The 11,576-nt window shown below is 31.1% G+C and overlaps 1 protein-coding gene and 1 long non-coding RNA gene across 2 annotated transcripts in view; both read right to left on the reverse strand.

The window, feature by feature from the left end:
• The window catches only part of LOC130645392 (CTP synthase 1-like), a 61,251-nt gene that overhangs the window by 2,894 nt on the left and 46,781 nt on the right, over positions 1-11,576 (reverse strand). The window contains exons 2-11 of the mRNA XM_057451376.1: positions 11,122-11,303; positions 6,079-6,249; positions 5,891-5,991; positions 4,310-4,426; positions 3,813-3,893; positions 3,655-3,735; positions 2,286-2,440; positions 1,237-1,369; positions 711-799; positions 81-175 (exon numbers count right to left, since the gene is read on the reverse strand). Of these exons, the coding sequence (XP_057307359.1) occupies positions 81-175; positions 711-799; positions 1,237-1,369; positions 2,286-2,440; positions 3,655-3,735; positions 3,813-3,893; positions 4,310-4,426; positions 5,891-5,991; positions 6,079-6,249; positions 11,122-11,287 (1,189 nt within the window). The 5' untranslated portion in view covers positions 11,288-11,303. The remainder of the gene's footprint in view (positions 1-80; positions 176-710; positions 800-1,236; positions 1,370-2,285; positions 2,441-3,654; positions 3,736-3,812; positions 3,894-4,309; positions 4,427-5,890; positions 5,992-6,078; positions 6,250-11,121; positions 11,304-11,576) is intronic.
• Positions 6,804-11,113, reverse strand: LOC130645401 (uncharacterized). Its single transcript, XR_008982699.1, has 2 exons — positions 10,112-11,113; positions 6,804-7,415 (listed from the first exon to the last, which is right to left on the reverse strand). It is a non-coding gene; the product is annotated as an uncharacterized LOC130645401 (long non-coding RNA).

Genomic DNA, 11,576 nt, shown 5'->3' on the forward strand with positions numbered 1-11,576 from the left:
AAATCCAAAGAATATGTTTGGCATACAAGGACTTATTCTTAACTGGTGCTTAAATAGTTTAAAACAAATCCAATTAGTACCCAAGTAAGGTTTTTTGTTCTTTCTTGCCCATCTGGCAGCTTGAATTTTGCCCTCTGCTCCTCTTGAACCAAATCCACCAGGTACCAAAACTCCACTAAAGAAAAAACAACCCTTATAATACAAAACAGTTTGTATTCATCTCACATTATTTACTAATCACTTGGCTTATTGACACACTATATTAAAAGTGTTTCTAACCATGCAATAAGAAAGACATTAAAACAGAAAGATTACGTTTTTATTAAATAACAAAATGCTCATGGCTATACAAGACTACCAAACAGATGAGATAACAGGGTTGATAGTTCTTGACTGAACCCTTAAAAACTCAAAGACAGAAAGAATACTAAAATGACGCAACTTTCATAAATTAAAATAAGTACTAGTAGATTGGCAAAAGTAATTTTTTTGCAAACAACCTCCAATTAGTTTACTTAGCGTGATCAATTTCCAAAAAAGAATCTTAGCGAATTGAATTTTTCACAAAAAATAATCAAATGAACATACCCGAGTTATTACGTGAAATTTTAAAGAAAAAAATTATCTCAGGAACATTTTTACAAGCATCATGTTATCATTTTCAGCAACAATACGTGCTAACACATGAGGTGCAAATAGCTTGTACATACTTGCAACTGCAAAGTGCTTGCCATGCTTCATGATATATGACAGGATCTTTTTCTCGCACAGCTTCTTCCAAATTATCAGCTTCCACCCACTAAAGATACAATGCTTCTTAATTAGGAACATAATTGAACAACAGACTTTTGCTTATTCCAAGTTTAGAGGGAAATTAGATAAATTTGAAATAAACAAAGCTTTAAATAATTTTGTATGCATTAGAACGGTTTTCTAGAAACAAAAGTGAAATTGGTTCCAACAGCCTGCATAATATAAGATAAAACAGCATTGGTAGTGATAATATTCTACAACTTAAAAGGTTATATATTAATTGCATATCTTATATTTTATTAGAAAGATGATGAAATGATGAACATAAGTATTAAAAGGTGGATATTTGAATAGCAAATTTCGTTGTTCTTTTCTTCTTTAATTTTTTTTGATTAGCAGTAAAACATAAGTTGTCCATTTGCGAGTTTCCATGCTAATAAAAAAATTTACGATTGAAGATAACAACATAATAATATATTTTACCTTCAGCACCAATCTTCTTTTACAAGCTAAAGCAGAATGCTTCAAGGCTTTGATTACAGACATGTAAGCATCTTCAAGTTTAGTGTATTTACCAACTACTGCTATCTTAACTTCTTCATAGGGATGGTCGTATCTAGAAAAAATAAAGTTTTAGAATGACAAACCATGACAAAATGACAAAATATATATTGTTGTCTTTTGTATTAAAATTTCTCCGGATTTAGCGGAAGTCAAAGTTTTTTTTAAAATATTGAAAATGAAGGAAATTTCGTGGGATTTCAGGCCAATTTGGAAATTTAGCAGGATTATGTCACAGTTCTTACATTTTGTTTAACGGAAACAAAGTTATTTTGTGTTGAAAAGACTTTAATATTTTTTATCATCTGTCATCTTTGGCTACTTTTAGATGTTATTGATATCTGGAATAAGAATTTATTACACCATACTCTTTCAGACACAAAACTAGCAACATCTTTTTTTGTTACCTTTGATTAACTTTGCAGTTTAGTAATTTTTAGAAAAATTAATTAATTACTTTACAAGTAGTTACCCTATCAAATGTTTTTATAAACTTTATCAAAACTTTATTATTTTGATATAAAAAGAATACTGTGTATATAAATTATCTTTGTAACTTTTGAAGCAGATACTGATGTGTTAAAAATTTGGTTGGATTTAGTTTTAGGTGGAGAATTTAAAGCTTACCTCCCACTTTAAAACAAGTTAATTTCACTTAAAGGAGCTTGAAAAGTTGTCTATTTTTTATTTATTCTTTATTTTATTTTTTTAAAAAAATCTTTAATGGTTTTTCGAGATAAAGGTTTTGTTAATTATGCAAGATTTTCACATCATAAAGTATCTCTAACGAATAATTAATGTTATCAATCATAATTATAATTATTAATGAAAAAAACATGTATTATGATTTAAACGCCAAATTAAATGGCTAAAAAAAATTACAACTATGGAAATTTACAGTTGTGGGATGCAAAAGAAGAAATGGCAATGTTACTTCTCATAATGTAACTCTTCAGTGAAAAAAGATGTACCTTTCAGCAAGCTGTTTCCAATGATATAAAAATGACGACGGGTTTATAGCAGGAATATCCAAGTTTAATTTATTTACTATATAACTGACAAGTCCTTGTTGATAAAGTAAGTTAGGTACGCGATAAACTGAAGATACATCTGGCACACTCAATACCTAAAAAATAAAAATAAATCTACAGTGAGATAGCAATTACTATACTGCTTCTTGAATCTATGAGGAAAAGATCTTGCTTTCAGATATCATCGTTTGGAAGAAAGGTTGTAACTACATGTTATTATTACTCTTTAATATTGTTGACTTGCCTGGTTGTAAAAGTAGGGAATCGTTTCAGAACTTTAATATTGCGCAGTGATGGCAAGTACATGTTTAATTTGATGCTGACATAACAATTTTTTTTTTATATTTTATAAAATAGCATTCTTTGCTAGCATTGTTGAAATAATTTTTTTGTTTGTTCTTATGTTAACCATTTTTTTGACTGGAACCTACCCCAGGCTACAGAAATTATAAATTATTTTAAGGCCAAACTTTTGATAAATCAAATGACAAAACTCTAAGCAGGTAACTCTACCAACACACCATATATTTGTCACCAAAATATATATCAAGAAAATATACCTTAATAAGGGAAAAAAGTTTGGACAAGAAAAGATTGCAGAATTACAGATTGCGAACCTGATATTTTGGCAAGAAATTGCGAATTAAAGCAATGATCCATGAACCATGAAATCGCTTGATAAATTTCATTTTGGCCATTAAGGTTTGTTTCTTTGAAAATTTCTTTCAACACAAATAAATAAGGGGTTACCTTCATATAAAAAACCAAGAACAGAAATAATTTGTCTTTTTCTTGGAAATTGCAGAAAAAGATTGTGATTTTTTTTTTGGAATTGCAGAAGAAAAGATTATATTGCAGAAGAAAAGATTATATTGCATAATTTTTCCAAGAATTTTGGAAGAAAAGATTGCGAATTTTTAGTCCTAACTAAAAATTGCAGAAAAGATTTTGAATTTTTACCACACTTGCAATCTCTAATTCCACAAAATTTCTTCCCTTAATGTATATCACATAAGCAAAAAAGATCAACACTTTCAGATAAACATTATTTTTTCTTTACAAATAACTTCATTTCTTTTATTTTTCAAATATTTATAAACAAGTCAATCTGTAATTGTTTCTTGCGTGTTATCATCATCATTCTCAACCTAATATCCATTTTCCTTGGTAGCTTAGGTTATATTAATAACAGTCAGTCTATATTACCTACTGCTGCTAAGACCACACTTTCTTACCCAATTATCCTCCTCCATTTTTTATAAACTAACTTGTTTTTATTAAATATTGCAAACTGAAAATAAAAATGTACCTGGCTCGGTCCAACATGACAAAACATAGAGATCTTTTGTTTTAATGAATCATTAATTTCTGTTCGACTGCGGGCCAAGATCTAAAAAAGCACATTGAATATGACTACAAAGAAAGAAACAACTTAGAATAATTAACCATAAAACAAATAATTTTTACCAAATCAGGAGACAGTCCAAATCCTCTTAGCTCTCTGATGCTCATTTGAGTAGGCTTAGATTTTAGTTCACCACCAGTAGTCTAAATGAAACCAAGCATTTTAAATTTCATAAAAGTCAATGCTAATATCAAACATGAAGCAATGAAATTTTAAACAAACATTAAAACCTTAGTTATAATCAAAGTTAAGGCCTGTGACTGCCATATGATTTTATTTGAAAATCCAAAACTGTCACTTTCTAGCATTTAAAATCTAAAGAATGTATATCAAAAGATAAGCTGTGACAAATCTACAGAAGGATGCAAAAAAATACTTCGATTTATGCTATATTTTGGACTTTTTTTAGGCTCATTGCCTAACAACCAAATTTTCCCTGCATACGAAACCAAATGAAATTGGTAAATAATGATCTATAGAAAAAATTAAAATAGTTTTTTAGGAAAAACTCACAAAACCCTATTTTTGGGTCAAACTTAAAGTACTTCATTATACATACCTCTGGAATTAAACTAACATGACAACAACAGAAGTTTTCTAAACCGACTCTGAACTGAAACTGTCTCATAGCTTCCACATATGGCATACCTTCAATATCACCTATAACCCCTCCTAACTAAAAAATAAACAGGTTCAAAGTTTAGCAGTTTGGGCAGGAGAAATTTTAAGAGGTTTAGCAGGTTAAGTTAACACGCAATAGCAAAATATAAGATGCAGCAGAAAAGCACGATAGCAAAATTTTCAGTACGCAAATTAAATGTGTAGCTTATTAGAAGACAGTATTTTACTTGATCAGAAATTTGTAAAGGCGCAGTCTCGAGATGTTAAATAAAGCATTTTATTCCCCTTTCGAAAAATCGATGGGCAGATAAGTCTCTAACTTTGCTTTTGTTGTTTGCATTGTTTCGTTAAACCATAATAGCTATAATTAAATCATCTATTCCAATTCTCTTTTCATCAGAAATGTTTTTCTTTGTTAAGTAATGAAACAATATTCTCACTTTTACAGTGGAGTTACAAAAACCATTGATAGGTATATATAAATAATGTCACACGTCAGGGTGGAGTGCTTAGCATAGGTACAATGTATCATACATCTAATGAAATGCTTAAGATGTCAGCCATAATGTCCTTTTGGGAATATGTTGTGCAATTTTGCTTAAAAAAACGTAGGAAGCATCCGGTTGTTTTCCACATCATAGAAAAAAATAGACACGCAGCATTTTTTGTTTGCAGGAAAAGTTTTTTGATCTACGCCAGGTTGGGTGCTTAGTAAAAATAGACTAGATGCTTCTTTGGATGATGCCATAGTTAAAGTGCCACACATTTACCTAAGGTGCAGATGAAGATTTTTTCATAGCCCATAGTGCATCCATTCTCTACAAGGTACAGTTCACCTCAATTGGACCTGCAATCAAGTTTACTCACAGAAGGGATTATTCTTTCAACCTGTTTTTATAGCCTTTGTATTTCGTTCATTTTTCAGTACAAACAATGAGAAAAAAACATTAGTTTGTAGATGCAATAAAATGATATATTTCTCAGCTATACAAACTTTTTTTTGTTTGTTTCTTTGTGAAACTAGGATTTTAATAAAATTTTTGGCACATATAAATTGTTTTAGGCGTGCTACATTAAACAATTTCTTATGAAAGTTATTATTTAGCATGTGCTGTCAATAGCACAACTTAATCTGTTTGCCTGCGTGTGGAGGTGTGCGTGCGCATCACATGCCTCTCTTGAAAAAGCGCTAACATCCCCTTTGTTTTATTTCATTCAAAAAACTATCCAAACAAAATTACAAAAAAGCCTTTTTTAAAAAAAGAACTTAAAACAGCAAAATTGTGCAACTGCAAATCTTTACCATGCCAGCAATCACAACAGAAATAAAAAATCAGAGGGCTGCGAATGTTCAGTATTAAAATTGATGACTTTGTCCAAATATCTATTATTAGAAATAGGTAAAAGTTCTTCACGCAATACTGAATTAGTCAAATGTGTGTTTTATATATGTTGAAAGCCTTTTTAAACAGATCTTTTGTAAAGTTTTGTTGCAATAGGAAAACTTCACAATCCATACCTCAATGACACAAATGTTAGGAGCACTTCCAGTTTTATCAACTGGTTTCAAAGAAACTTTTTCAATCCAGTCTTGAATAGCATTGGTAATGTGAGGAATTACTAAATCAGACAAAATTAATTTCCAGAAACATTCAAATATTTTAAGTAAAACACAAAGACAGAAAAAGGAAGAAAAAAAGATAAAACCTTGTACAGTTTGTCCAAGATAATCACCACGCCGCTCTTTTTCTATTACAGCCTGATATATCTTCCCAGTTGTGATATTATTATCACGATGCAATTCCACATCCAGAAAACGTTCATAATTGCCAAGGTCAAGATCAACTTCACCCCCGTCTTCAAGCACATATACCTCCCCTAAAAAATGTAGACTAAATCACTTTTACTAATCACAATATAAAGAAAGGAAGACACCATGTAAAAAATTACAATTACACCATAACACTGGTCCAATTTGAGACAAATAAAATGCTCTTTACATTTAGAGGTTTTGAAATTTTATTTCAAAAGACAGTTTAATACAATAGAAGATTTGGTCATTTGTTTATTGGACAGACAACAACCATTAAAATAGGTACCAAGATTGAGACCAAAATAGCAAGTTTTATATGTAATGGGGATCGTATGCCATGCAATCATGATTGTTTACCATCAAGAGAGTTAACAATAGTGAGTCATGAGGGTCATTTAACTCGATAACAGGTCTGAAAATTGTTGCAAGTTTTGTCTTACCTTTTTCCAATATTTTCCAATATCACATTTTTAGATAAATAAAATTTTACATTTTATACTGAAGAATAAAGTTATTTTCATTAGCGTCTACTGTCTTTTTGTATGCAGAAAATATGTTAGATATGTCATGGTAAGTGATGCTAGTTGTGCTTGGGGTTAAGATAAATTCTCACAATAGATAAATAAATAAATTTTATCAATTTTTAAGTAATTAGTTGATAATATACATTTAGTAAAAAAATTATTAGTTTATTAAAATAAATTGCAAGTATCAATTTCTTCGGCTTGTGCGTTTTTGAAATGCGTGGTTACAGTACTTCAATGTTTTCTTTGCTGGTGTTGCTGGTATACATTTTGAAAACATGATTTCTTATACGATTTGTCTTGTCAATGTCCATTTGTTTTTTCCCTTGTCATCACTGGAATTTCTATGGGCCAATCCATTAAAAGTAAGAGGCTTAAAGCCTGGGTTGAACTTTTTTCACCTAGTGTCTCCAATGATGTTAAATTTTATGCAGGTATACAAGTTTCTTTAATAATTGTAAAGCAAATTGAAAATCCATGAACTAGCAACCAGATAGTTATATAGGTCATGTGTTTCATGCACATTCAGTCGCAACATTATGGAAAAACCAAAATTACTTTTGTGACATTTAAAAGTATTATTGTTTAAACATGTTCTTACACAACCATAATTTTAGGAATACAAATGTTGGCTTTTATTTTTGCTACATCTGCTTTCATATCTTCACATTTTTGGGCTAAATTTGCTATTTAATAGTTGAATTTACCTAGAATAAATAAGTTCATATATATATAAAACAATTTGACACAAAGAGGAAAAAAACAAAATTCAAGACCTTAACAGAAAAGATACTGTTATAAAATGAAACTTAAACAGTCCTAAAAATGTTTTAGAAATAATGTTGGTTTTTAATTGGTTTTTAACATCTTCTAAGGTTAGCAGTTGATAATAGCAAAATAATTGTGGGTATGCTTTAGAAAACTTGCTTTAGAAAACCTGCATTGTTTGAGAGATTAAATTCGAATAATTCTTTGCTCCGCTGCTTAGGTGGATGTTCAGGTTGTGTATCTGTTCACTGTTGTTCCATTTACTTACCAGGTTAAAAACGGCTGTTTTACTTGACATGTCAATCATACTATATTGGTTTCATTCTGCTTTATAGGTCTCCTATAAATTTCAGTACCCTCCATAATTTTAAGAAGGATTAAAGAAAGTTGTTTCATTGTTAGGGTAACAATCTACACACAGGGTAACGATTAGGGATCGTCTCCAAGATTGTTTTATTTTTGATACAAATTGAAACGATTTTCATCGTATGGAAATGTTTCATTATTTTTTTACATTACTTCATAAACTGTATCATGAAACGAATTAAATGCTTCATATTTTTTTTCACGAAGTGATTATATAATATACTATGAAAAATGAAACGATTTTGAAACTATTCTGAAAAGATTTTAAAAACAAAATTGAAACGATTTGATATGATTGTCAAAATATCAAATGTAATACCATGCTAAAGGTGAATGGCGCATTATTAAAACAAATTTTGAAATGAACAAACTAATTAAAAACCAATTAAATTTGTGAAATATAAACTTGTCTTTTCTTTGTCGTATTCATTCCAAAATGACAAAAAACGTATAAAGGAAGCTTTGAAGTTGCCGTATTTCATTTTAAAATGATGAGAAAACGTCCCTGCGAAGCTTTTACTGAAAATACTTATAATGAAAGATAAAAATTTTACTCTTCATGACTGCAAATAAAGACGTATATTTTGTGACTTCTATTTTGCAAATGTTGCATCACTGCCTGACCACCAAGTTCCTGTTGACCTGTTGTCCTAGTGCAGGCTATTTCGTAAGATTTAAGGTAGGCATGCAATAAATCATTAATTCCGCGTGTGATGGGCGCGTGCGATCTTAAAAATTTAAAGTTTCAAGAAGCAAAAGTAAGAACAAAATTCCTTCACCCCTTACACTGCCCAGGGGCTCTGTTTTGGGGTAGGGAACATGCGAAGAGCAAGTTCTAACAAAGTTTACAGCCTTGAATTTAAACCCATTATACGAAAAATTGTGAGTAAGTTCATTAATTAAACTTTGTAACTGCTTGTGTGACAAACAATATTTAATGTAAATTAAATTACGGAAAGTTGAAGCGTGGCTAATAACGATATTTAACATTTCAATGCTAAGGATGGATCATTAAATTCCTTACTAAAATAATATTCCATTACTATCAAAGATTATGCAGCAGATCAAGACAGAATGGGTAGTGGAGGCTATTAGGAAATTGAAGATTGGCAAGGCTGCAGGAGTATCAGGTATTGTTGCAGAGATGGTAAAAGCATCTGTATATATTGTAGTTGAGCTTATTACAAGTCTTACTAATCAGATTATAAAGGATGGTGATATTCTGAGCGAGTGGCAGTCAATTGTAATAGTGAATTGTTTCAAGGGCAAGGGTGATGCATTAGAAAGAGCTAACTATAGAGGTTTGAAGTTGGTTGATCAAATAATTGATAAGTTACTTAGAGAAAGAATTGATATACATGATGTGCAATTTGGTTTTGTTCCAGGGCGTGGCACTACAGATGTACAGCAATGCTAGAAGTCGTGTCAGGATTATCGATTCACTTAGTGATGAATTTAGTGTAAATGTTGGTGTATGTCAGAGTTCTGTACTTAGTCCTTTGTTGTTTGTGCTAGTCTTAGAAGCACAGTCGATGGAGTTCAGAACAGGATGTCCATGGGAGTTATTGTATGCAGATGATTTGGTTCTCATAGCAGTCATAGCAGTCGATGGAAGAGTTAGTTGAAAAGTTTGAGAAGTGGAAGAAAGGCCTAGAAGAGAAAGGGCTAAGGGTGAACACAGCAAAGTCTAAAGTCATGATTAGTATTGCAGCCAAGTGTAACCTTGTAGTTGGAAAGTGGCCTTGTGGAGTTTGCAGGAAAGGGGTTAGTAGTAACTCATTTTTTTGTCAGACTTGCAAGCATTGGGTACATAAGAAGTGCAGTAGTATTGGTGGAAGGTTAAGAACTGACATTCAGTTTGTATGCAAGATAAGAAGATTGAATTGGCTGGGGCACTTAGAAAGAATAGAGGGGATAATTGTGTAAGAAAGTGTAGAGACTTGATAGTTCCTGGGGCAAAGCCCCAGAGGTAGACCAAGAAAGACTTGGCAGGTTTTAAGGACAGGCTTGATACAGAGGAAGTTGAGTTTAGATCCAACACAGTCTAGATCAGATTGGAAGAGGGTCATTAATATACCCTTTCCAACCCATGCTTGCATGGAAAACGGACGTTAAGCCGAGAATGATGATGATGATGATGAATTATAAAACACAAAAACGCTACTGAACGAATCATATAAATATTTGCCGTATTCCTTTAACAAATGACGTAACACACATTTAAAATTTAATCTAAAACACTCTATACTTATGACCTTACTTCACTTACTTGCTTTAACTTTTTCTCTCAATTAGGATTTCCTCACTCTCTCTAAAACATATTTCTGGAGATCAACTTTTCTTTTGTGTTGAATGTTATTCTAATTTATTTATATCTTTGCAATCACATTGAGCATAATTGAAATGATTTGCTTCTTGTAATAGAGCAGTATGGCAGGTATCATCTTTAGGTGTTATTGACATGTATTTCACAAGCTAGTGACCAGGACTAAATTGATAAATGCTGTTAAAAAACAGTAAAGAATGTAACAATTCAGTTTGAATGAAATTCATTTTTCTTCAAACAACAGGTGGCCACAAAAATGTGAAAAAAAGTTAAAAATACAATTAATAAGACCCATGAAATATGCACACTATGATTAGTACGATAAAAATGGATAAAAAAATATAAAAACATGAGAAAGAATCTTCCGTACATCATTGTTACATATGATTTGTAATAATTCATTATTTTGTTTCTTTTTATGAATTTTAACTACACGGTTTTCTACATACATGAAAAAAGATTTAAGTTAACAATAAGGGTTGCAAAGCCTTCTTAAATGATTCTCTGACTTCATATTTCACTTTTTAATAATTTCGATGTATGAACTTGCTGCATGAATAAAAAATAAAAAAATGACTGTTAATCCTACTAACAAAAAATAGTTCATGCTATTTAAAAGTAAGGGTAACAATTGGTAACGTGACGATCGTCACTTTCAAATTTTAAGACGTGTCTCGACTTTCTTCTTTAGTTTTACAGAGACAAAATAAGTTAAAGCCCAGTGCATAGCAATTATGACACATTTGACAGTAAAAATAAATGAGCAAATTATTCAAAATTATAAATTCACCTTTTGTATGCACACCAATATATTGCATCATGTGATTGTACGCCAAAAAATCGCATATGGTTTATATTATGCCAGGAAGAGATTTTGAGTGCGAAACTCTGCATGCTACCATATGTTTTAAAAACACCTGACAAGCAATTTTTGTTAAGTCAAAATAACTTACCATGTTCATAAGGTGAAAATGTTCCAGCATCAACATTAATGTAGGGATCAATTTTAATTGATGTCACATTTAAACCACATGCCTTTAAAATGGCACCAACACTGCTGGAAATAACTCCTTTCCCAACACCACTAATAACTCCCCCAGTAACAAGAATATATTTCATGATGGTATACTTATTCTAAAAGTAAAAACACTTACATTAGTGCAAGAAATAATAAAGATCCATTATAACCAAGTGGTTGTTTACATGTACTGAAGATGAGCTGGTAACAGGTACAGTACTGAAAATGAGTAATGGCTTATTTTGCTACTTCCCCTCACCAAAAAGTTGTGGGCTTTTAGTTTTAGTAAAAAAGTCTGCAAATGTGTAGAAAGCGTACAGGAATGCCCAAACAAAGTTTTTGCTTCAGAGTTTTAGATTCAGAAGGTCAGTAAAAAACTTCTTTGGCTAG

This window comes from Hydractinia symbiolongicarpus, chromosome 5 (genome assembly GCF_029227915.1).
Source record: "Hydractinia symbiolongicarpus strain clone_291-10 chromosome 5, HSymV2.1, whole genome shotgun sequence".
Taxonomy (NCBI): domain Eukaryota; kingdom Metazoa; phylum Cnidaria; class Hydrozoa; order Anthoathecata; family Hydractiniidae; genus Hydractinia; species Hydractinia symbiolongicarpus.